This window comes from Psammomys obesus, unplaced genomic scaffold (genome assembly GCF_907164565.1).
Source record: "Psammomys obesus unplaced genomic scaffold, mPsaObe1.curated_primary_1811, whole genome shotgun sequence".
Taxonomy (NCBI): Eukaryota; Metazoa; Chordata; class Mammalia; order Rodentia; family Muridae; genus Psammomys; species Psammomys obesus.
Window position 1 is genome coordinate 22,604,466 of NW_026590062.1, and position 24,607 is coordinate 22,629,072.

At 53.3% G+C, this 24,607-nt stretch overlaps 2 protein-coding genes across 4 annotated transcripts in view; one reads left to right on the plus strand and one right to left on the minus strand.

Moving 5' to 3' along the window:
• Nucleotides 1-7,766, plus strand: Tmem120a (transmembrane protein 120A). Of its 3 annotated transcripts, none has more exons than XR_008720022.1 (12): nucleotides 1-190; nucleotides 1,826-1,944; nucleotides 2,140-2,256; nucleotides 5,998-6,057; nucleotides 6,260-6,355; nucleotides 6,432-6,521; nucleotides 6,613-6,678; nucleotides 6,773-6,834; nucleotides 6,924-7,016; nucleotides 7,100-7,198; nucleotides 7,297-7,365; nucleotides 7,450-7,526. XR_008720022.1 is itself a non-coding variant. In XM_055606434.1 (12 exons), the coding sequence occupies exons 1-12, from the start codon at nucleotides 110-112 to the stop codon at nucleotides 7,561-7,563; spliced, it is 1,032 nt and encodes a 343-aa protein (XP_055462409.1). In that variant the 5' UTR covers nucleotides 1-109; the 3' UTR covers nucleotides 7,564-7,766. The 3 variants fall into 3 exon arrangements, 2 of the variants coding, with proteins under 2 accessions (XP_055462409.1, XP_055462410.1); XM_055606434.1 differs by having other exon boundaries at nucleotides 7,134-7,198; nucleotides 7,450-7,766; XM_055606435.1 differs by having other exon boundaries at nucleotides 6,432-6,678.
• Nucleotides 7,767-7,920: 154 nt separating this feature from the next.
• The window catches only part of LOC129675744 (NADPH--cytochrome P450 reductase), a 47,909-nt gene continuing 31,222 nt past the window's right edge, over nucleotides 7,921-24,607 (minus strand). Inside the window, exons 3-16 of the mRNA XM_055605761.1 lie at nucleotides 15,386-15,434; nucleotides 13,629-13,757; nucleotides 12,810-12,959; nucleotides 12,228-12,352; nucleotides 12,018-12,107; nucleotides 11,514-11,612; nucleotides 10,567-10,683; nucleotides 10,362-10,480; nucleotides 9,564-9,745; nucleotides 9,320-9,469; nucleotides 8,923-9,193; nucleotides 8,696-8,841; nucleotides 8,522-8,607; nucleotides 7,921-8,426 (exon numbers count right to left, since the gene is read on the minus strand). Coding sequence (XP_055461736.1) covers nucleotides 8,282-8,426; nucleotides 8,522-8,607; nucleotides 8,696-8,841; nucleotides 8,923-9,193; nucleotides 9,320-9,469; nucleotides 9,564-9,745; nucleotides 10,362-10,480; nucleotides 10,567-10,683; nucleotides 11,514-11,612; nucleotides 12,018-12,107; nucleotides 12,228-12,352; nucleotides 12,810-12,959; nucleotides 13,629-13,757; nucleotides 15,386-15,434 — 1,858 coding nt within the window. The 3' untranslated portion in view covers nucleotides 7,921-8,281. The remainder of the gene's footprint in view (nucleotides 8,427-8,521; nucleotides 8,608-8,695; nucleotides 8,842-8,922; nucleotides 9,194-9,319; nucleotides 9,470-9,563; nucleotides 9,746-10,361; nucleotides 10,481-10,566; nucleotides 10,684-11,513; nucleotides 11,613-12,017; nucleotides 12,108-12,227; nucleotides 12,353-12,809; nucleotides 12,960-13,628; nucleotides 13,758-15,385; nucleotides 15,435-24,607) is intronic.

Here is a 24,607-nt window from a genome sequence, read left to right on the forward strand (position 1 = left end):
GCAGCGCGAGCCCGGAAGCGGACGGGGGCGGTGGCGGAGGCGCCTCCGGCCCGCCGGGGTTGCAGCTCCGTCCTCCCCACTCGCGGCGTCCCGTGGCGTGGACAAAGACATGCAGTCCCCGCCCCCGGACCCGCTGGGCGACTGCCTGCGCAACTGGGAGGATCTGCAACAGGACTTCCAAGGTATCCAGGTGAGCGTCCCTGCGGCCATCCGTGCCCCGAGCCACGTCTCTGTCTCGGGGACAAGAGTCGGACAGTCCTAGGTTACACATAGGGTAGCTCGGAGGGGTCAGGGGTCGAAGCTGTCCCCCTCTTTTCCTCTTATCTGTCCGATGGCAGCCCCGATTCGGGTCCCCGGCGTGCCTGGGTGGGCCTTGTACTGGGCCATCTCGACTTTGTGCAAAGGCCTTGAAAACAGGTCAGGACTCCTCTTTTGCCCTCCCTCTGCACCGCTACTCGATCTGGGACCCGGCTCCCTTCATAGAGAGCAGTCGCCGAGGCAAAGCCCAGAAGGGCCCAGCCCTTTGGGTCAGTCACCCTGCAAACGTGCAGCTGGAAAGTGCCTTCCCCGCCCCTGGCTAACTCCTTGCCGAGCGCTGCAGGAAAGCAAGTTTAGGTAAAATTCAGGCCTGGATGGGGGTCTCAGCCACCTGAGACCAAGGAACAGCGCCCACCTAGGGACAAGGGGAGGCTTGACCCAGAGCATGTGGCTTTCTTGTAGGGTAGAGGTGGGCGGGGCAGACTGTAACGGGACCTCCCGGCTTGGTAGAGAGGCCACCAGAAAACCTCCTAGTCGCAGGATGAGGTTGTTTGTGGCCGCGCTGTTCCCATACCGGAGAGAAGGAAGCCGCCGCTTCCAGGAAGGCTGCCACTGGGCAGACATGGCAGTGCTAGAGCCCGAGGAGGACATGGCAGACCCAAACAGTGGAGCCTGGCCAACTGGAGACTAGGTTAGACCTTTCCCTCTCCTGGACTGCGTCCAGCCTCGTGTGGCCGCTGCAGGCCAGCTCTTCCCAGCCTGCTGGCACTAGGACTCTCTAGAGGCCTAGGCAGCCCCAAGTCTCCCAGTTTCGCCATCACTGTGATGGCCTCAGCCTCTGCCTTGATTTCCCCACATTGCCCCTTGTCCTGTCTTTCCGTTGCAACTTACAAGGTTCACCCACCAGGGCAAAGTGCTTGGGGAAGCTTTGGACCAAAGGTGGTTGCAGGCGGGGAGTGGATGGGAGGGACTGGCCTTGGGGCTGGAAGTCCGGTGACCTTTGACCTGAGAGGAAGCATCAGCAATGCATGGGTGGAAGGCATCTTGGATGTTGCTGTTTTCCATTCCTTCCGGGTGGGTAGGTCGGAGAACCGAGAAGGTAAGGGGTGGGTTCAGGCAGCCTCTTTGGTCTGGAGCAGCAGTTCTCAAGCTGTGGGGTTGTGACCCCTTTGGGGGTGGGTTGAACGACCCATTCACAGGATTCACCTAAGACCATTGGAAAACATAGTTATTTACAATACAATCATAACAGCAGCAATGAAAGTATCAATGAAAACAATTTTGTGGTTGAGGTCACCACACCATGAGGAACTAACTGTATTCAAGGATCGAAGCATTAGGAAGTTTGAGAGCCACGTAGAGTCCAGATGCCAGACTCAGGTAGCACAAAGAACCCATGCAGAGCTAGGGACAACTGACTGTTGTTGAGGACATGCATCAAGACACCTAGCTCCTGACTTGCCTCAGGGGAAGAGTAATCTCTAGGAGGTCCCTGGGCAAGCACAGAAAGTTCTGCCTCCAAGAGGGCTGGTTGCCTGCCCAGGCTAATGCCTTCTCCTCACGCTAGGAAACACACCGCCTGTACCGCCTGAAGCTAGAGGAACTGACCAAACTCCAGGACAACTGTACAAACTCCATCGCCCGGCAGAAGAAGCGGCTCCAGGAGCTGGCCTTGGTGCTGAAGAAGTGAGTGTGGGGTGATGCACCACGGGGGTGGGTACCATTGACTTGGGGTGCCACGGGGCTAACCCTGGCACGGCTCTTCTCCGCTTCCACTCCCTGGGCTCTGTTCCTTTTCTCTGTCCCGAAGGGTTCCCACAGGGGCTCCTGCAGGACTTGGGCTCCCCCACCTGCTCTGACTGACTCCTGCCGTACTCCCAGATGCAGACCCTCTCTCCCATCCGAGTCCATGGAGGCTGCGCAGGAGCTGGAGAACCAGATGAAGGACCGCCAAGGCCTCTTCTTCGACATGGAAGCCTATTTGCCTAAGAAGAATGGGTGAGCCCTCTCTCTTCCCGGCTCCAGGGCCATGGCGCCCTAGCTCGGCTTTTGGTCAGTCAGTGAAGGAGGCCGTATTGTCGGCCTGCTTGTCTGACAGCTTCTTGTACTGGGAGCTTCAAGGGGAATGTTCAGGGAACTGGGCCTCAGGAATGGACACCCAACCCCACAAGGCTAGGCACAGCCTCCTATATAGGGATACCTGAGTCATCTTCAGAGGTAAAGAAGGAGCTAGTACATGCCTGTGGTGCTAACACTCTGGAAGCTTTGGGAGGACAGAGAGTCCTCTTCGACTACATAGTGAGCTCAAAGTTAGCCTGGTCAACACAGTGTCTTTCAGGCTAGCTAGAACTACACAGTGAGACCCTCCCTCAAAAAGGGAAGAGGGGGGGGGAGATGGCTTAATGGTTAAGAGCACTGGCTCCTCTTCCAGGGACCAGGGTTCAATTCCCAGCACTGACATGGTAGTTTACAACTGTCTGTAACTTCAGTTCCAGGGGATCCAACACCACCTTCTGGCCTCCAAGGGCACCAGGCACACACATGGTACACATACATTACTGCAGGAAAAACACCCATACATATAAAAATAAAATATAAGCCAAAACCAAACCAAGGGCGGGGATGTAGCTGGCTTGGTAAAATGCTTGGGAAATATGATTGGTAACCCTGGCAGTGAGGCTGGGTCTGTATGGGGCAGCGAGTTTGTGTCCTGGATAGTTTTTATGTCAACTTGAAACAAGCTAGAGTCATCAGAGAGGAGGGAACCTCAACTAAGAAAATGCCTTTGTCCCGTTTGTCTGTAGGCAAGTCTGTGAAGCATTTTTTGACAGGGGAGGGCCCAGCCCATTGTGGGTGGTGCCATCCCTGGTCTGTGGTCCTGGGTTCTATGGAAAAAAAAAAAAAAAAAAAAAAAAGCAGGCTGAGCAAGCCATGAGGAGCAAGCCAGTAAGCAGCACCTCTCCATGGCCTCTGCATCAGCTCCTGCCTCCATATTTCCATAATATTTCCATATGGCTTGAGTTCCTTCCTTGGCTTCCCTCAGTGGACTATGATTCAGGACACGTAAGCTAAATAAATCCTGTTCTCCTCAAGTCGTATTTGGTCATTCTGTTTCATAAGAGTAATAGTAACAGTAATAGGACAGAAATTGGTACCAGGAGAGTAGGGTATTGCTGTGGCAAACTTGAGCATGTTGTTTTTGGGAGAATTGTGGAAGGACTTTGGAAATGTGGGCTAGAAAAGTCACTGGGTGTTGAGAACTCAGTGTGCTGTTCTGTTGGAGCTTGAAAGATATTACTGATAGCAGTGCAACTGATGGAGGCCAGGCTTGTGAGGTTCAGGAGGAAGTTTAAAGATTCTATCAAGGACATTTGCTATTTAGAATTGAAATTCCCTTAGGAAGCAGTCAGGGGGATCTCTATGAGTTTAAAGCCAGTCTGGTCTACAAAGCAAGTCCAGGACAGCCAAGGCTACACAGAGAAACCCTCCTTGAAAAGCAAAACAAAACAAAAAATTTAAGATTCTGCCATTCAGGTCAGCTGGGACTGAAGAATTAGCAGTGATTAAGAAGAGACCAGCGGCCAGGCAGTGGTGGTGCACACCTTTAATCCCAGCACTTTGGAGATAGGCAGCTGGAGCTCTGGGTTCGGGGCCAGTTTGGTCTATAGAGCAAGTTCTAGGACAGCCAAGGCTACAAGAAAAACCCTGTCTCAACAAAACTCCCCCCCCCCCCCCAAAGAGAGAGAGAAACCAGCATCACTGAGGTGAAATCTTCTGGGAAGCGTTTCCTCAGAGTCAGAACATGGAGGCTGTGTTGTGGCCGAGGTTGTGCCTTGAGTTGGCAGCTGCACTTGTAATGTGTAAGACTTTCGCAGGTGGTAGTGGTTTTGAAGGCATGATATCATGGAGAGCAGCTTGGTGTCGTGAAGAGAGCCTGGAAGAGGCTCTTAGAGAAAGTGCTGCCCATTTCAGCTAGCAGACCCCAGTAGACAACAGCAGCCATGGAGTGTAGCTGGCCTGAGCAGAGGAGACTTTTTGTGGGTTGAAGAGGGTGGGGCCAGAGAAGGAACCCAAGCCCTTTGGGGGCCGCTCTGAAGAGTGAGTCCCAGACACTGTGTACTGAGTTATTTATACAGCTGGAGTTTGGTTTTGTTCAGATTGTCACTGTGCCCTGGTTCTTCCCACTTAAATGTTTAATTAATTTTGATTTTATAGGAGCCCACAGCTGTAAGACTTTGAAAGAGATTTTGGGGTTTTACAGGGACTTGATTCTTAAAAGGGATTTTGTAAAAGAGGCTGAACTCCTGAAGTGTTTGAGTTTGTCAAGTCTGTACTAATTTCAAGTTGGTAATATGTTTTATATTGTGATATTTATTAATAGGCAATCTTGGGGATGAAACAGAAAGGAAAGGTTATTGTTAAATAGTGTTGCAGTGTCAGCTTGACAAGGGGTCAATTGTCCCGGCTAGTTTTTGGTCAACTTGACACAAGCTAGAGTCACCTGAGATGAGGGAACCTCAGTTAAGAAATGGCCTCAGGAAGATAAGACTGTGGGGAGGCCTGTAGAGCATTTTCCAATCAGTGGTTGAGGAGGAGGGCCCGCCCACTGTGGAAGGTGCCATCCCTAGGTTGGTGGTCCTGGTTCTATAAGAAAGGCTGAGCAGCCAGGCAGTAGTGGCACAGGCCTGTAATCCCAGCACTCAGGGAGGCAGAAGCAGGCGGATTTCTGTGAGTTCAAGGCCAACCTGGCCTACAAAGTGAGTCCAGGACATCCAAGGCTACACAGATAAACCCTGTCTCAAAAAACAAAACAGAAAGAAGGAAGGAAGGAAGGAAGGAAGGAAGGAAGGAAGGAAGGAAGGAAGGAAGGAAGGAAGGAAGAAAGAAAGTAGGAAAGAAGGAAAAAAAAGAAAAAAGGGAGGAAGGACGCAAGCAGGCTAGCAGGCTGAGCAAGCCATGAAGCACAAGCCAGTAAACAGCACTCCTCCATGGCCTCTGCATCTGCTCCTGCCCCCAGATTCCCACCCTGCCTGTTTTCAATGAAACTCAGTCCAGGATATGTAAGCCAAATAAACCCTTTCCTCCCCAAGCTGCTTTTGATCACATCGTTTCATCACAGCGATGTGACTGGAGTTTTGAAGGAAGCACTGAGTGGTTTGAGGTCTGCTGTGTGGCTGTATGGAAGCCCTGAAGGGACTGCGGCCTAAGCTTCTTTGGGTTGAAAAAGAAAAGAATTAGCTGGGGAAGGCTATGTTCGAGGGTGGGTGGGTGGGTGGGCAGCAGCGCATCCTTGATTCCAGCCAGAGGCAGGCAGATCCCCGAATTCATGGCCAGCCTGGTCCACAGAGTAGTTCCAAAACAGCCAGAGCTGCACAGAGAAACCTTGTCCCAAAAATCAAACAAAACAAACAACAGCAAAAAAGCGAAAGCAAAGAATTATGAGATAGCAATCATCAGCTCAGATGCCAATCCATGCCCAGGTCTGAGGCGTGATCTGACACTCGGGGATGGTTTCTCATGGGGAAGGATGGTCAGGGCTCTCAGGGTGCCAACAGGAGGTCCCAGGCTGGAGACACTGCTCATCCCAAGGACAGGGTTCAGGAGCAGGCAGGGAGAGAAGCAGGGGACAGTGTGTGTGGCTGGTCAGTGGCACCCCCTAAGTTTAGAACGACAAACCAAGGCTGCGGGGAAGGCAGCAGGTCTGTTTCTCTGTTACTCAGGCCTTCTTCTGTCCCTTAGGTTGTACCTGAGTCTGGTTCTGGGGAATGTCAACGTGACGCTTTTGAGCAAGCAGGCTAAGTATGTGCTGGTGGTGGTTGTCAAGGGCGGGGTTTCACCCAGGGTCCCCAGAAACCTCTGCCCTGACTTTGGTTGGTGAGGTCTTGGGTTCTAGGTCTTGTCCAGACTGGTCTGTGACCTCTGGGCATGGTGGCAAACACCCCTCCACCCCCCAGGTGGTTTGCTCACCATGAGTGAGAAGGCCTGTCCCTCTCCCTACCAGATTCGCTTACAAAGACGAGTATGAGAAATTCAAGCTCTACCTCACTATCATCCTCATTGTCATCTCCTTCACCTGCCGCTTCCTGCTCAACTCCAGGTGAGTGTCTTGGTGTGGGTTGGGACAGCATCAGGGACAAGGCTCTGGCATCAATTCTTTGTACCCTGCTCCCCAGGGTGACAGATGCTGCCTTCAACTTCCTGCTGGTGTGGTATTACTGCACACTGACCATCCGAGAGAGCATCCTCATCAACAATGGCTCCAGGTCTGCGTGCGCAGTGGGGCGGGTTGCGGCACACGGGTACTTTGTGTCTGTGGGAGCCACTCTGCATCGAGTAACTGTTGCCCTCTTACAGGATCAAAGGCTGGTGGGTTTTCCATCATTACGTGTCCACGTTCCTGTCAGGAGTCATGCTGACTTGGTGAGTGACCAAGAGCTCAGCTGGCATGGGAGTTGGGGCGGGGGGAGGCCCAGGCTCTCATACCTCCCTTTCTCTGCTTTCCCCCTAAACTTAGGCCAGATGGCCTCATGTACCAGAAGTTCCGGAACCAGTTTCTATCTTTCTCCATGTACCAGAGTGAGTTTCCTTGCTAGGGAGGGGACGAGGGGGAAGAGAGCCTGTGGCCCAGAGCGGGTCTAACATGGCCACCGGCCCGGGCCACCCAGGCTTTGTGCAGTTCCTGCAGTATTACTATCAGAGCGGGTGCCTGTACCGCCTTCGGGCCCTGGGCGAACGACACACCATGGATCTCACTGTAGGTGAGTCTGTTGACCCTGCTCTGCCTGGGCAGAGGGCGGGAGGGGGAGGGGGTTTCCGAGTGAAGGAGCCCTGTCCCTTCCAGCCTGTCACTACTTCAGCTTTCCCTTCCCCGCCAGAGGGCTTCCAGTCTTGGATGTGGAGAGGCCTTACCTTCCTCCTTCCGTTCCTCTTCTTTGGCCATGTAAGTCCCACCTGGGTGTCCCCATCCTCCCCGTGGGTGTCCACCTGCCTCTGAGCCCCAGCGACACTGCGCTCACTGACAGACTCCCTCCTTTACAGTTTTGGCAGCTTTTTAATGCGCTGACATTGTTTAACTTGGCCCGGGACCCTGAGTGCAAGGAGTGGCAGGTGAGCCAGGGGTCTGGAAGGGGTGCCCAGGAGAACCCATCTTGACCCCGCCTGTCCTGACCCTGGCTTCCCTGGCCCCTGCAGGTACTCATGTGCGGCCTCCCCTTCCTCCTCCTCTTCCTCGGCAACTTCTTCACCACCCTCCGAGTGGTCCATCAGAAGTTCCACAGCCAGCAGCACGAGAGCAAGAAGGACTGAGACTGATGTGATGCCAGCCCCAAAGGGGCTTCTGACCTGTGTGCCAAGTGGGGTGGCAGGCTGGGGTGCCCTGTATGTATTGAGGTTTCCCTTATGTGCCCCCTGGGCTTCGTGGGCTCTGTGGGCCCTGAGGAAGGCCTGGGCCTGGAGCCCAGCGTGCAGGATTTGGGCTCTGGGCCTCAATAAAGGAAGAGAGGCATGGACATGCCTGATAAGTTGTGGATGTGTCTTTCCGGGGAGGTGGCCGGGCTTGGGCCCCCAACATGGCACTGATTCTTGGCTTCTGGTCTAGGGGGCTGTCTAACTGAAACAGATCCCAACACAGACCCCATAGCAGCTCAAGCAACACTAGGAAAGTACAGAAAACAACTTTATTCCAAGGGCCAGGTTATTTAAAATTATGTACACTCATTCAAAATCACATAGTGGGGCTGCACCCCAGGTCAGTGGAGAGAAGAGCCCCTTCTGTACAGCTGCCGAGGGCCTAAGGCACCCATCACCCAAAGGTGGGTCCAGTCCCTCTTGCCATATGCCTGGCTGCCTGGTACAGTGGACCAGGCTCAGCCTAGGCGCCCAGGAGGGCATCACTCAGGCCAGGAGGAGTCTGTCTCTGGGCCTCCCTGTGTTGAGGCCAGGCAGGAACCACCAGAGGCGAAGGTTGGCAGAAGGGAGTAAGGGAAGTGATTACAGGGAGCGAGGGGCGGGCGGGCTGCGGCTCCTAGCTCCACACATCCAGTGAGTAGCGGCCCTTGGTCATCAGCTTCTTAACATAGTCCACAGCCTGGGTGTGCTCCATGGGCCCAAACTCAGCCACAATGTCGTAGAAGGTGTTCTGCACATCTTTGGCCATATTCCGAGCATCCCTGGGTGGAGAGGGGACAGGAAGGTGTGACGGGACTCGCTGGAGCCACCCTGTAGGTGGGTGGACAGCACCCTGGGCCCAGTCCTTTTTACTCACCCGCAGACATAGATGTGGGCGCCACCTTCGTGGATCAGTTTCCACAGGTGTTCTTTGTCTCTCTTCAGCAGGTGCTGGACATAGACCTGGGGGAGGGGGGCAGCTGTGAGCAGGGTCTGGACCCCACAGCAGCGCCTCTTCCCAGGGCAGCCCAGCACATCAGCGCAGCCTCACCTTGTGGGCCTGTTCCCGGGAAAAGGCCACATTGAGCTGTGTGAGGGTGCCGTCCTTGTGGAACTGGGCCAGCTCTTCTCGGTACAGATAGTCCTCATCCGAGCGCCGGCAGCCATAGTAGAGCAGCGTCTCTCCAACCTCCTTGCCTGGGCAGGGGTGAGGCTGTGCTGAAAGGGAGCTCTCTGGCCTGGCCTGGCTGAGCACAGAACCAGAGCCTCATGGCTTACCTTGCTCCCGAAGCCAGGCTCGCTCCTGGATGAAGCCCATAAAGGGGGCAATCCCAGTGCCAGGGCCCACCATGATGACTGGTGTGGTGGACTTGAAAGGCAGGCGGAACTGAGATTTGCGCACGAACATGGGTACCAGGGCCCGGTGGCCATTTTCTCCTGCTGGTTCCTTGGCCCGAAGCCAGCTGGTGGCCACCCCCTTGTTCACTCGTCCAGACTTAGCTTCATACTCAACAGCCACGGCGCAGATGTGCACGGAGTTGGGGTGGACCTGGAGGAAGGACTGGTGTGAGCCTGGCTTCAACCCCCTAGAAGCCTTTTCTCAGCGGCTCTCCTTGCCGTCTCCAGAGTCCACCGCCCTGCGTGGGGCCTCCCTGGCAGAGCTGGTGCCTTTCACCTTAGAGGATGAGGCGATGGAGTAGTAGCGGGCCTGCAGCCGCGGCAATAGCTCGCATAGGTGGTCTATGGGTGGCCGCAGCGATGGGTAGTCTTGGAGAATGGCTAAGATGTGCCTCCGGGCCTCCACCACCCAGCTCAGGTACAGCTCCTGAGGAGACAGGGCGGGAAGGTGTGGGCAGCCAGGAGACTGGGGAGAGGTGTGGATACACGGCATGAGGGGAGGCAGAGGGTGCGGGGCTCACCTTGCCCTCGCCTGAGGATGACGCCATCTTGTGCAGGTGCTCCTGCTCCGAGGGCTCCGAGGCGTACTGCGCCAGCTCATAGAGCACATTGGTGCGTGGTGGGTTGGTGATGTCCAGGTAGTAGGTCAGGGCTGTGCGGTAGGTGGTGGGGCAGGGGAATGGATGCTTCTTGTTGGACTCCTCTGCAGCAGGGAAGATAAATAGGATTGGGGTGAAGTCACCCCCCGGGCTAGGGTGGAGTGCCAGGGAGGGTAGGGACACTTGCAGGCCTTTGTAGCAGGAAGCTGGCATCCCAGCCTGCTCTCTGTTGCCTCTTAGACACTGTCAAGACTCAGGCTTTCTCCAGATTTGAACTTCAGGCCAGGCAGGAAGTGCCCATTGTAGGCTGCCGGGCCTTAGAGGCAGTATGTGTGTGTGTGTGGCGGGGGGGAGGCAGTGTAGCCAGCTTGAACAGAAACCAGCTCCTGGTTCATGTGTTCTGACTGGAAGTCACTGAGGGCAAAGGCAGGACCATGGTGGGTACAAGATGCCGTGTCCACAGTGAAAGGCACTAAAGTCCGGCAGCATGCAGCACCTCTCTAGGAGGCTGTGCCGGCTGTGTGGCTTCCTAGCTGCCTGGGAGCAGGGCTGGCTCTGCCTCCTGGCCGCAGGTGTCCGCTATGACCGGGACGGTGAGCAAGCCGACCTCTACACATGGAGATGGTGTCTCGGGGGCTCGAGCCGTTAGCACCTGGGCCACAGACCACAGCAGAAGCTCAGCCTTCAGGCCTAGACACGGCCCTGGATTCTAGAACTCACCATCAAGATTGTTCAGAGACATGACGACATCCAGGTCGGCCCCCAGGATCTCCCCAATCTGGTTGACCAGGGTTGAATCATTGGCTGGGTAAACAGCCACGTGATCTCCAGACTCATACCTAGATGGAGGTGCAAGGCTTAGGAGGAAGCCAGCAGCTGACTCAGTGCCAGGCTTGCCCCAGGAGAGATGGGAGGCAGCAGGTACCTGATCTTGGAGTCTGAGATGTCCAATTCCAGGTGCATTAGATGCCGCTCAGTGCCCTGGTTCAGCTTCCGGTTGGTGGTGACAGCAGCCAGGAATGGATTCTTGGCATCGAAGGGGCTGATGGAAAGAAAGGAGATCAAGTGATTGGCTTGTGACCTGCTTATACTAAACACTGTGAACAAGAGCTGGTGGAGGCGGGGGGGGGGGGTGGCCTCTCTGAGCCATCAAGGGATATGAGGGAGCCAAACTGAATATGGCAAGAGCTGTCTCAGCCCTGTAAGTGCAACGAGGTGGGCAGTGCAAGGGGACACAGGCATGAAAGTAGGCCCTAAGGAACGTGTAAGACACTTTGCGCTCTGCCTCAGGGGTCCTGGCCACAGGGTGGAAGCTACCTAGGCCCTGCCTATCTGCAGAGCACTTGGCTTTCCAATCACATTCAGAGACCATAGCGTGGCTAGAAGGGACAGGTGGAGGGGTCTGCCCCAAGCAGGATTGACTCAGTGTGAGCAGGATGTCTGGGAGGCTCCAGCATGAATCTGGGCAGCACCCAGTTGAGGAACCTGGACTTTTGATCTGATTTCCTCCAGTCCTGTGTGCGGAGCCTACAGGTCTGTGCTACCATGCCCATTTTATACAGCCCTGGGGACAGAACCCAGGGCCCCACACGGTAGGTAAGCAAGCACTCACACATGCCCAATGGCAGTGGATCCTAAGGAAAGGTAGGGGGCTTTCTGCCCAAGTCTGACCTGCCAGGGCATGGTTCCTGAGGCCTGGGTGGGGGGTACCACCTGTCCCTTGGGCAACCTGTGCCCTTCTGGACAGTGGCGATGAAAGCACGGCACCCGGACTGTGCTCACGCACTGAGTCTAGTGGGGCACACATCTACCTGGGATGGGGGTACACAAGGGGCCCCAGAGCTGTCTGCCCCACTTTCTTCCCCTACTCACGGTTTCTGGTTCTCATAGCTCTTCAGGCGGCCCATCTCACCCGTGTAAACCTTGGTGGTGTCCATGTCTTCATGGACCACGAGCTCATATTGGCGAATGCTGGGAATGGGAAACCAAGGCTGGGGTCAGGGCTGGGAGGAGCGAAGCTTCAGGGTCAGCCATAGAGAAAAAGCTTGAACTACAGAGGGGACACGGGTACAAGACATATGACCGTAGGATGCAGGGGACCCTGAAGCAGACATACAGAAGCACAAGGCAGGAGAAAGGCTGAAGTTAACCCCCAAGAGCCTGAGAGAACTGGCTGGCCCTGACACACAGGAAAGAGGGAAGCCAGGGTTTTGGCGATGCTACGGAACAGTAAGGGAGACCCCACCTCACCCCCTCACCTTCAGGGAGCCCCTTCCTTTGGAACAAGGATCTCCCAGCTCCTATGCCTGAGCTGTGGCCACCATACCGTGCTGTGTCCCTAGGGCCACCCAGCCCCAGCTGTGGCCCTCCATGTACCTCGACTCCTCCCCAGTGGCTTCCACCCCGAAGAACTCGCACACGGCTGGCCAGAACTGCTCTCTCCATGTGATGAAATCCTCTTCCAAGCTGGAGAGAGGAGAGGTTTAGCGAGCCTGCTCTCACTCTTGTGGCTCCTAACTCTGCTAGGGCAAAGAGGGTGGCCCAAATGCCAGGCGGGGACCCGTGCAATTGGGGTGGGGCACTTACTTGCCATCATCATCACCAAGGCCCAACTCAAAGATGCGCTGGGCGCCGAGCTGCTCCAGCCGCTGGTCCACATACTTGCCCATGGCGTTGAAGTGCTCATAGGTTTTGTTCCCCAGCCCAAACACCTGTGTGGGCAGCAGGGGAGGCTCTGAGGTCAGGACTTCAGACCGCCGGGTGGGATCTGATGTCCTTGGGCTACACTGTACCCTACATTGGGAGCCTGTAGCACGTGGGCACTGACAGGAGCTGATGGCTTTATTTAGGGGACCTGCAGTTTACGGTGGCTCTTTATAACCAGCTCTGAGGTCTCAAACCCAAGTAGCCAGCTTAGCTGGAAGCTCCAATCCAATTTACAGTTTTGGCCCTTTGTCCAGTAACTAATGTTCCCAGGGATCACCCAGCAACGTGGGAGGTGATGCTGTATGGGAGACTCCAGCAGAATAAGGACCAGGCCCTCTGCTGGAAGCCGCTGCGCTAGAAAACCATAGAGAAACAGAAGAGGCAGCTTGCACAGGAGAATCCTAGGGTTCTGGAGAGCTGCCAGAGGCCAGCATGTGCCCACAGGATTCTGTAGAGACTCACAGCAAACTTGACCCCAGTGAGATCCACGTCAGTCTCCTGCAGCCAGTCATAGAAGTCCTGGGCGTTGTCAGTGGGGTCGCCCTCACCATAGGTGGCCATGCAGAAGACTACCAGGGATTTGTCGATCTCAGGCAGGCTGCTCAGGTCGGCCTAGAGAGACAGGGGTGTCACCACTGTGGCCTGAGCCTGCAGCTGCTGATAAACAGAACAGCAGGCGAGAAAGCCTCTCACGAATTTAAATGGAGACGGAAGAAGACCCCTGTGGAGGGAGAGTGGATGGGTGGAAGGGAAGGAGTGGGCATTCAGGGGAGGGAGACTCTGAGAGAAGGCACACCATACTGGACATCTCTTCAGTTGGGCAGTGCTTGTGTGTACGCTGCCAATGGCCTTACAGGAGAACCAAAGAGGCAACTCCAAGGCCATCTGCTCCCTCCCTTCTACCCCTGGCTGGTGACAGTTTGGTGCCCTGTACAGAGCCACTCTTAGGGATGGAGGCAGACAGTAAACAGGCAGGCAATCATGCCCCTGGCCCTTGCCCTTAAGGACATGGCTGGGTCTGTCATATCCTATATTGGCTTAAGAGGGACAATACAGGCAGGATGACCATCCCGGCTTATGGATAGGATATGGGACTCCACTGCCCCTAACCACAGACTCTGAGCAAATTGTCAGCCTTGCCCCCTCCATGGCTGTGCCCACTCTTCCGTCGGCTTTAACGTGCCTCCACATAAGACAGACTTAGAGCTCTTTGAGATGACCCCATCCAGCACCTTCCAGAGACAGGGAAGAGGCAGCATGGGGCGCACAGAGCTCACTCACCAAGTCATAGTCTTCAGGGTCTGCGGACATGCCCCGCATCCCATAGCGATGGGCATCCTTGGACAGCCGGTTAGCAAACTCCTCAGCGGTTCCCGTCTGGGAGCCATAGAATACGATAATATTCCTTCCCTGGGTAGGAGGTGGACACACAAGATCAGTAAGGGGCCCAGGACAGAGCAGCCTTTGAATTCCAGGAGACACAGGACAAGTGGACACAGGCCTGGCAAGTGGAGCCCTCGTAAGGGGCCCCTCTCTCCTGGCCCCAGTTCTTATCTGAGATCTGGGTGTCATAAATGCTAGGATGAAAGAGGACAGACATCACCTGAAGGACTCCAGCTGGAGTCCAAGTAATCTCACGCATAGCACTAAAGCTCATACCTTGGAAAAAAACACAACCTAACATCGAGTATAAAAAAGGAAGGTGACTGATAAAATACAGATAACAGCCCTCCTTCTTGCTTTACGTATGTTTATATTTACCCACAGGCAGTGAATGGGATCCTTTGGTGTCTGTGGGGTTTCATGATCCCCATTCACACACAGGATAACAAATTCTGCTGGAGCTAAAGTCTCTTGTAATAACACAATGAGGTTGAGGCTGGAAAGATGGCTCAGTGGCTAAAGGCACTTGCTGCTCTTGCTGAGGAACCTAGTTCAGTTCCTGCACCCATGTCAGATGGCTCACAGCTACCTGTAATTCCATCTTCGGGGTCCAATGGCCCCTGGCCTCAGTGGACACCGACACTCCTGTGCACATCCCTCCTTTACACACGCAATTTAAAATAATAAAATGAAGCCAGGCAGGGGTGGCACACACCTTTATTCCCAGTACTTGGGAGGCAGAGGCATGTGGATTTCTGAGTTTGTAGGCAGCCTGTATACAGAGTGAGTTCCAGGACAGCAAGGCTACACAGAGAAACCCTGTCTTGACAACCCTCCCCGCCAAAAAAACAAAAACAGATCTTAAAACAGGCATTTTCACAGGAGCTTTATACTTCTCAAACTTTTAACTATACTTCTTTTTGTCTTTGGTGTGCATCAGGTGTACTCAGGAGCCTTTGGAGGCCAGCCGTATCTAACCCTCTAGAACTGAAGTGACAGACAGATGGTTGGGAGCTACCCATGTGGATGGTGGGAATTAGGCCAGGTCCTGTGCAAGAGCAGTAAACACTCTGAATCACTGAGACATCTCTGGTCCTCTTTTTAAAAATTTTAGGAGTTACTATGGTATTCCAGGTTGGCCTCCATATTTGATTTTCCTGCTTCAGCCTTAGTGCTGGGATTACAGGTATCTATCACCATACCTGGCTTCCAATTTACCAGACTTGTGTGTGGTGCTGGTATGTATGTGTCAGCATGGACCTGTGGATGTCATTCTTCAGGTGCCATCACTGTTTTGGGTTTTGTTTTTGGGATTTTTTTTTGAGTCAAGCTCTCTGGTCTGTAGCTACGGGCTATGCTGACCAGTGCACCCCAGGAATGCAGAGTATTGGGGTTACAAGCGCTGCCAGGTCTGGCTCTTTATGTGGGTTCTAGGAAATGACTCAAAATGTAAACTCTGATAAGGAAGGATGTGTTCTTTTATCTCAGTTTATTCAAGAAAATTCCAGCAAAAGTAGGGGCCCTTGTGCAGTGGTAAGACGAGGATGCCCTTAGTACTCTGGCCTGCTTTGCTCCAACAGCCCTCAGACCTCGTGTCAGGAAGACTAGTGGTACCCACCAAAGCCAGGTTCTACTAAGCAGAACAGGACTCTCACCGTTTTCTTCATCTTTTCCACGAAGCTGCTCTCTTTGACAGGTGAGGCCCTGAAAAACAAGACAGTCTGATGGGCACAGATACAGCTGTAACAGGATGGGTGTGATAGGCTGTGACAGTCGGTCAGGGACAGCCCACCTGTGCTAGGCAGTAGTGAAGAAGCCAACAGCTGGGACTGTTCTACTTACTCCTCTGTGTGCCTTGAATCATCAATGAGCTTACAGAGGTCAGTCAGTTTCAGGACCGCTCGGGTCTGGCCTGCTGATTTGCTCATGTTCTCCCTCTCAATGTCTGGCTCTTCTCTCCCTCTCCACCTTCTGTCCCTTCTCCTCCTTTGCCTTCACCTCAGGCAAAAAAGGCACAAGCTGAAAGATGCTCTAGCTCTAGCCTGAGACACTAAGCCAGTGGGAGACTCTGTCAAAAAGCATGTTTGGGGAGGCAGAGAGCCCAGCAGTTAGGTGGGCTTGATCCGCACTCATGAGGACAAGAGTCTGGGTGCAGCACCACTCGACAAGCTGGGCATCCTGTGCGCCCTTTCAGCCTTTGTGTGCAAGCTATGGCACTTGAGGGGACTACTGGCCTCTACAAACCTGCATCACATTCAGGGACATGAACACCCATCCTCATACAGACACACACAAATGCATAAGAAAATAAAGACAATTACAGCTGGAATACAGAGTTAATAAAATGTAACTAATAAAATAATAGTAATAAAAAGACAATTAAAAGTGAAAAGCCACCTCATGTCTTTAATCCCAGCACTCAGGTGGCAGAGGCAGGCGGATCTCTATGGGTTCAAGGCCAGCCTGGGAGGGGAGCGAGAGAGACTGGGTAGAGACTGGTGTGACAGAAGGTATTCCAGAAGAAAACCCCAGCTCCTGAGTCTCTGGCCGGCCAAGCCACAGCCTCCCTATACCCTTGTGAGTGGACACGTGGCCTTGATGTCTCCTGGGCTTAGCCTGGCCTTCTTTGACCCTTTCCAACCAACTACCACTGTCCTTCAACACAACATCAGAGCTTCCTCAGAGCAACCCTTCTCTGCCTCCCCACAACATCAAGGGCACTGTCCTTGACAGCACATAGGTCCATGGAGCACTTCCCACCACATATTCAAATCGCTTCTCTTGAGAACTGGCTTGAATAACTTGAGGGGAGGTGTCTGTGTGTCTGCCTAGTACTCGGCACACAATTCATGGCTTTCCCAAATGGCTGGTCTCCCACCCAGCATCTGGAAGACAGAGGTAGCCAGAGGCCTCTGGGGACATTTCTCACTCCCTTCCCATTCTGGGCTGAGAAGCCAGCTTCTGGCTTTTCTCGTAAGACAGATGTTTTCTTTAGGACTCACGTCTCCAGCCCAGGCACGCAGGGCGGGAACGGGCACCATGCCAGATGCTGAGGGTGGGAACTAGAACATGCCAGTGCCATCTCTGTCTTACAAGGGCCTGTCCTATCCCTGAACTAGAGCCCAGGGGAATCACAGCAGAAGAAGAGAAGCCACATTAGGGATAGAGCTGACTGCAAATCTAGGTCCTGTCACCACATAGGCATGTGACGTCCCAGCCCAACTCTCTGAAGGTCTCGGCTACTTACTGAATTTGATTTCCACAGTGTCTCCTGTGCCCGGTCAGGCACCTGGAACTTGGGTGACACTCAAGAGGACAAAGGTTTTTCTTGGAAAGTGAATAGCTGTTTGGACCAGTCTGTGATTTCAGATACTCAGCAGCCTAAGGTGGCACAGGGCCACAAAGGTACTGGTGCCCATTGCCAAAGACAGGAAAGGCTGGGCTCCATTCTCAAGAGACTGAGCAGCAGGCTCCCAAGGGCCTGGGATACAGACACATAGCTTGGGTGGACTGCATAGGGCCTGATCTTAGTCTCCTGATACAGGTGAAAGGCCAATCTCCAGGCCAGCTGTCACTGGCCATGGTGAGGGGAGAGCCCTGGACAGGTCTGCTTGGAGACACTCTCCTTGACCCTGGGGTCGAAGACTATAACACTGAGAACTCCCTTTGTCCTCATGTGTGTTGGGGGTGGAGGCAGGTCAACCTTGAGTGACTATCCTCAAACCCTATCCACCTTTGTTCAAACGAGGTCTCTCACTTGTCTGGAGTCCAACGTTCTGGTTAGGCTGACTGGACACCAAGCCCCAGGGAGCTGCCTGTCCAGAGCCTTCCAGCTCTGGGATTACAAGCCTGCCATCCACGCCCAGCACTTTTACACAGGTTCTGAGGATCAAACTCAGAAAGATCCTCATGCTTGTATAGCAGGCGTTTGCTTTACAGAGTCACTTCCCCACCCACCCGAGCACTTGAGGCCCAATGTCTGTCCCTTGATTAGCTTTGCTATGGCCCTGGGGGGACAGGAAGAACTCTCCATCTGCTTCCCTCACTCACGCAGATCTACAGGGGCAGTAGAGTCAGGGGACCCTGTGTTGGGCAACCCCATTATGTCCCAGCCCTTCCTGAGCAGCTCCCCACCAGCTCAAGGAAGCAGGGCCAGTAGCACCAAACTCACAGCAGGCCATTTGACCCTAGCCCGGAGATCTGCCTCTCCCTTTGGCAATGGATGGCAGCCACGTGCCCCCTGCCCGTGGGCTACCCACACATCTGCACTAGGGCTGGAACTGACCTTCTCAGGGTGGGCTCGTCCGGTGGAGATGAGTACGCACACCCCATGGTGCCCCTGTTCCCAACAGAGGTTAAGGAAAAAGGAGGGTCCCACACTGAGCTCTGCTGCAGCTGGCTGGGAGCCCACAGAAAGGAAGTTCAGCTCTGTCCATTCTCAGTGTGGTGGGGTAGGCTGCTTGAGCGCAGAAACTCCCAAAGTGCCACCAGATATCCCAGAAGTCCTCTCAGAATCCTTCGGCACCTCTGCCTGCCTCTGTCCCCACGAGCCTGTGAACTCTGTAACATCTGGCAGCTCCAGTGGGACTCGGAACTGAGACTGCAGCCTCCCATGATCCCCTGCGGCAGGGGTAACCCCCCCCCCCACCATGGACTGAGGGAAGCAGAGAACCTTTCTACACACAGCCCCACTCAGTTTCCTTGGTAACTGTTTATATCAAAGCCCTGCTCCCCACACCCTCCCCCTTTCCCATTAAGAGAGAGAAAAAAAAAAAAAAAATAAGATGGAGAACAAAGCTGTCCCAGCCCCGACACAGAGATGTGTGCATGTTGCAACAATAAGAGCCAAGGCAGCCATCGTTGCTGCCAGACCCCCAAAAGACAACTGGGACCCCGTCATCTGGGGATATCTTGAGCACTATAGGGAGATAAGTTTTCCCCTCCTGCCCCATGCAGCAGCCGACACAGGGTTACATGCCTTAAGAAATTCCTTTCTCTGTACCCAGGCTCAGACCCCAGAGCACTATGCAGGTGGCAGCTGGCCCAAGTTGTGGGAACCCAGACACCACATGGCTTTGAAGCAGAGCCTGACCGGTTCCAATCAGCGCCCCCACACCAGCCCTCCACCGGGAGCAGGCGCCTCTGAAGTCAGCTGCAGGCCACCAGAGTGGGCCAAAGAGAGGAGGGGGAGGAGAGGGGCAGGGAAGGCAGAGTCACAGGGTGAACCCAGCTGCCTCAAGAGGGTGCATTTTTTGCCTCTGTCCCAGGCAATGAGGAGAAGCGCTTCTAAAAGCTGAGGCAACCCAAATTTAATTTTCTGTGTGGTAGAACTGATTCTTCCTGGGATCTGCCGAGGGGCAGGGAGGGGGCCCCTGAGAAGCTGCTTTTGAACTTATAGAGCCAGGCTGTCTGGCAACGACTGTCTCCAGGTCACAAGGTAAACAGGCAGAAAGGGGATGACAATGGTGGCAGCAGAAGCAGCATGGCAGATCCCAGCAGGATAGACCGCCAGTTTCTGCTGTCACCAGGTCTGTGCAGTGCTGAGAGAAAAATGAGTAGCTCTCCATAGGGTCAAGCGCCGCCAAGGGGAGCTGGGAGCTACCCAAGGGCAGGTGGAGGGCTGACAGGGGCCTCAGGCCAAATTCAAGAAAGGGCTGGGTCAGGTGGCAGTGACCATCTCCAATCCCAGCACTCTGGAGGCTAAATCCAGAGCACAGAGTTCAAGGCCAGCCTAGACTATAGGTCTTGTTTGTCTCAAAAAACCAAAGATAGCTGGAGGTGTAGCTCAGTGGGCAGAGTAGTTCTCTACCATACACAGAAGCCCAGGGTCCCACCCTTAGTACCACGTAAACTAACAAAGGGATGAATGGGAATACATTGTGATTCCAGCACTCAAAGTTGGAGACAGGAAGAATGGGAGTTTAATGTCGTCCTCTACACAGGTACACAGAAAAGGACAGGCCAGCTTGAGCTAATGAGACAACAAAAGAGGAAAAACAAAAAACCAGGGACAGTGTGCTGGCTAATTTTATCAAGTTGACACAAGCCAATGTCAACTGAAAGGCAGGAACCCCAACTGAGAAAATGCCCCCGTTAGATCAGACCGTAGGGAAATTTGTAGGGCATTTCCTTAGCTCGGGATTGCTATGGGAGGGCTCAGCCGCTGCGGGTGGGGCCATCCCTAGGCTGCAGCTCCTGGGTTCTGAGGAGCTCAGGCTGAGCAAGCCGTGAGGAGCAAGCCGTGAGCAGCAAGCCTGAGGAGCAAGCCGTGAGGAGCAAGCCGTGAGCAGCACTTTCCTGTAGGAGGGCACCGCACACCCTGCCACCCACCAGAAGGCTGATGAATAAATTAGCCTGGTGAGCTTTTGTGCCATCTGTGGGACACAGGCCACACCAGATCCACCAGAGAGCCTTATTAGACACAAGCATGTCAATTACATGGAGCCTACCGTTATGAAAGGTGTCCCACGGAGTCAAATCTACAGAGCCCATCTTTATGGAAGCTGTCACATGCACTTTCCAAAGAGTTTCCATGCAGTCATGTCTTAAGCTTTGAGGTATACATGGGACTGAGTTAACCGTCAATAGAAAAGTTTTTCCTGTACCTAAATGTGCCTAAAGCAAACCATTCCGGGTCAGACTCCCTAAGTCTGACTCAACCCTGGCTGCTTAGTGGTGTTGAATCTTTGCTTCCTGTAGATCATTACTCTGCTGGCTGCGGTGGCTGGTCTCAGAGACCCCTCCCTGCATTACCCCATGGCCTCTGCACCAGCTACTTACATTTTCCTCCCTTTTGAGTTCTTGCGTGGCTTCCCTCAAGGGATTGTGATTCAGGATATGTGAGCTAAATAAACCATTTTCCTGACAAGTTCCTTTTGGTCATGGGGTTTCATCACAGCAGTAGAAATCCCAACTAAGAGACTTAGTGGGTTAAAATGCTTTTGTTGCATAGTTATCCTGAGACAAATGTGTCAACAGAAAGGGCAAGAAGGGCAGACTTCACTTGATAGGAGGTGGCAGCAGAGGTTCCAGACCTGTGCTTGCAGAGGGGCCCCTTCTAGCCACTTCTGGGGCAGACACTGTGCTCTGCCCGCCCTTTATATGGACAGGTACCTCCTAAGGACCCCTCTCCTCTCCTCTTCTCTCCCTCCCTCCCTTTCCCTCTCCTTCTTGTTTCAAGACAGGGTTTCTCTGTATAGCCCTGGCTGTCCTGGAACTCTCTGTAGACCAGGCTAGCCTTGAACTCCCAGAGATCCGCCTGCCTTAGTCACCAGAGTGCTGGGATTAAAGACATGTACCACCACAACTGGCTTTTTCTCTCTTAAAAATATTTTTTAGATTTATTCATTTTAGTATTTTATGTGTACGAGTGTTTTACCTGCATTTGTCTGTGTACCATGTGTGTGCCAGGTGCCCTACCAAGGTCAGAAGATGGCATCAGGTCCCTTGACACTGTGAGCCCCCCAGGTCCCCTGCAAGAGCAGCCAGTGCTCTTAACTATTGAGCCACCCTTCCAGCCGTGCCTTTTCTTTGAAAAACACATGTGTAATTTTAGCTTTGTGGTCACTAGTACAAGGACATAAAAAGGGTGGCCCTGACTCAAAGTGCAGGAGCTCCCTGATATCCCTCCATCTGCTGACGAGCCAAGATAAAGACAGACGTAAGAGCTGCCCACGGCCTTGACTCTCGGCTGCGCTGTGATTTCAAAGGAGAACAGATCTCAAAATAAAGGTCACTTGAGGAAATGAGATTCTCTGCGGCTTTTCTAAACAAGCCCCAGAGGGGCACCCTTGGCCAAATCCCGACCGTAGGAAACTATGAAACAGCAGGCTGGAGTTCTTTCATCCAAGTATTTCAAGGGAGAGAGGAGAATGGATGCAGCTGAGGACTGACATGAAATGGAGGCTGTGTCTAGGAAAAGTTGCCATCCTCAGACAGGCAGCACTGGAGATCTACTACAGCTGGGGGCTAGCTGTAGGTACTGCGGGACACTGCTGACTGTGATACTGGTTTCGTAACTGTGTATATGTCAAGACTCAACCAGGGGGCTGTCGAAGTGACTCAATGGGTATGGCACTTGCTGCCAATCCTGCTGATCTGAGTTCAATCCCTGAGACCCGTGTGGATTGTTAAAGAGGGGGCTTAGAACTGGGTGTGTGACCCAGAGGTAAAGCACTTGCTGAGTGTACACAACTCTGGGTTCCATCCCCATCACTGAAAGATGAGAAGAAGGATTTTTATTATATGCAAATTATACCTGAATATATCTGATTCCCTTCCAAGAAGAGAGAGACATATGATGTATTAATCAACTGCAAAAAATGGGGTTTAGATGCTAAATTTTTAAAAAATCCAACCTAAAAAATCTAAAAACAAAGCTCTGATCAGCCAATCAGAGCTGAGAACAAATGCTGCCTGGGGAAGAGCTACTGCTCTTGTGAGGGCAGAATTAACTGTGCGATGTCTAAAGCGGTGTGAGTGAAGTGATGTCTAAAATGGCTAGTGAGACACTCACACTCATCACCAAGCCTGATGACTAGTTCAGTCCCTGAAGCCCACATGGTAAAGGGGGGAGCCAATTCCTGGGACCTGTCCTCTGAGCTCTTGGCAATCAGGGCAGAGTGATGCCTGGCCATGCCTGGCTTTCACTACACAGGGAACCTGTGTAACCACGATTACACATCAGGCACTGTGGCCCACTGAGTCATCTCCTCACTCTCTTACCTGGGGTTACGGGTGTGTGCCACCACACCTGGCTTAACTTGTTTTCTTTTAATTGGCCCTTACCCTTTCCCTTAGAACCCCCCTATTCTCTTCTCTCCAGCCATGCCTTATCCCCCATTGTTTCTGATAGTGGGAGAATCTCTGAAATATGGGGTTTCCTCAATCCATAGTCATAATAGGCCATATGCAATGTTCCAGGGGATCCCCAAACTCTACCTCTCAGACCCTCCTTCTCAAACCTGCTCCAGCCTGGACACCACAGCCAAGTCCCTCCTATCTACTCCAGGCATCCACAGCTCAACCTCAGATGCTCACTCCTGGAGAGACAGCATCATCTCTACAGAGACGATATTCTGGAAGGGCTTCTCCAGCCTCCTCTATCACCTGGATGCAGCCAGGATGTGAAATCAGGGTTGGTCATTTTGCTGCTTCCACAGCCCTCTGGTGTCAAGCCCCAACCTGCCCCTTCTAACTGCACTTCCCACATTCCCCCGCCGCTCCCCAAATAAGCCTGTCACCCCAGCATTTCCTCCAACTTGGCTATAGACACTATCATTGCTCCCAAATCTTGTGCTCTGCGTCTGGAGCTAGAGTCATAATGCAACCCTTTCTAGACCCCTTTTCCCCATCCCCAGTCAGAATCTCTCCCCATCTCTTAGGCTCCCTAAGTTTGTGCACCTTTGGCTCCAGTACAGTGTACCCCAGAGGATCTGTGTGCAGGACTGGGACTGCTCTGCTCCGAGGCTTTGGCACAGATGTCTGCAAGTGTGTCCCAAGATTTTCAATAGCACCTACCATCTCCACCCTCTCTTTGTACCAGAGAGGCCTGGGATATGCTCTATACTCCATTTTGTTGTAGGTGCCATTTTGTAGAATTCTCAGCAAGAGTTCTGCCTAGGGTTCAAGGAAAGTTCAGGACAGTGTGCCATCTCTCAGCCCCAGGAGGGTGAACTAGTCCAAGTGGCTTCCTGGCACAACGATGCTGACCTGGCCCAGGAAACAGGTACTTCCAGGCTCTGGGTGCTGTAGTGAGAGTTTGGGTTTCTTTTAAAACCCACTTATATCATGTGACTATGGTTCCGTTTCAATCCCAGGTGGGAAATAAGAGGCTGCTTAACAGCAGATGATTATGATTTGCCTCATGCACTAGCAGGGGTCATGATTTTTGCCAGCTGCAAAAAGTTTAATTCTGGGGACGCTGGAGGGGTAAAATGGGAGAGCCCCCAGAGGGGTCAGGGAGCACGCCAAGGAAGAAGAAGGAAGTCGCTGCTGCTCCCTTCCTGCTGCTCTTGGTCTGTGCTGTTGCAGTCTGACGAGAAGTTTAACATGTCTTGATACGGAGTTTGGACTTTCCCCAAGGAATCCAAGACCCCCTAATCAGCAGGAAGTAGTTCTAAAGAGGTCTACATCTCCTTTCCCCTTGAAGCTTCTTTCTCTCCTACTTAGTGTTGGGGGATTGCAAGGAATAAGGGTTGGAGGGGAGGTAGAGGTACGCCAACAGGGTGCAACCTGCAGAAGGCTCCCAGCTGGTGTCCTGACCTGCCACACCTGGTCGGTGGCAGCAGGGACTCTGTTCAGGCTCAGAGACTCAGAGAGCTACATTTAGATCTGTGGCAGAGTCGCCTGGGCAGCCAGGGGCACCTCCTGACTTGTTTTGTACCTTTTGCACTCAAGAGTGCTTGCTGGCCAGATTACAGCTGTCTCATCCTTTTGGCTTGTATAAACAGCCATACTCTTGAGGCTAAGGATGTAACTCAGTTTAAAAGTGTTTGCCGGTTATGCACAAAGCCAAAGCCTGGCTTGGTGCTGAGCATCACATAAGTCAGGCGAGGTGGTGTACACCTGTAACACCAGCTGGTGGGTGGAGGATCAGAATCCAATAGAGCAAGTCAGAGGTTACATAAGACTTGTCCTCAAAAGGTAAGTAAGATCAGAGAGATGACTCAGTGTATAAAGTGCCTGCTGAGAAGCTGAATGGCCTGTGTTGGACACCTATGATCCCCCATGGTGGAAGAGAACTGACTCCTACACACTGCCCTCTGACCTTAACATGTGCAACATGGCACACACATATGTACACACACATACATACACACGTACATACATATACGTGGATGACACCCTCCCCCGCACACACACACACGAAAACACTC

Excerpts from the sequence above, each read along its gene's own strand:
- Tmem120a (XM_055606434.1), top strand. The coding sequence starts at position 110 with ATGCAGTCCCCGCCCCCGGACCCGCTGGGCGACTGCCTGCGCAACTGG. Across the intron at positions 2,257-5,997 it reads TATTTGCCTAAGAAGAATGG|GTTGTACCTGAGTCTGGTTC; the intron begins GTGAGCCCTCTC and ends TCTGTCCCTTAG. Across the intron at positions 6,679-6,772 it reads TCAGGAGTCATGCTGACTTG|GCCAGATGGCCTCATGTACC; the intron begins GTGAGTGACCAA and ends CCCTAAACTTAG.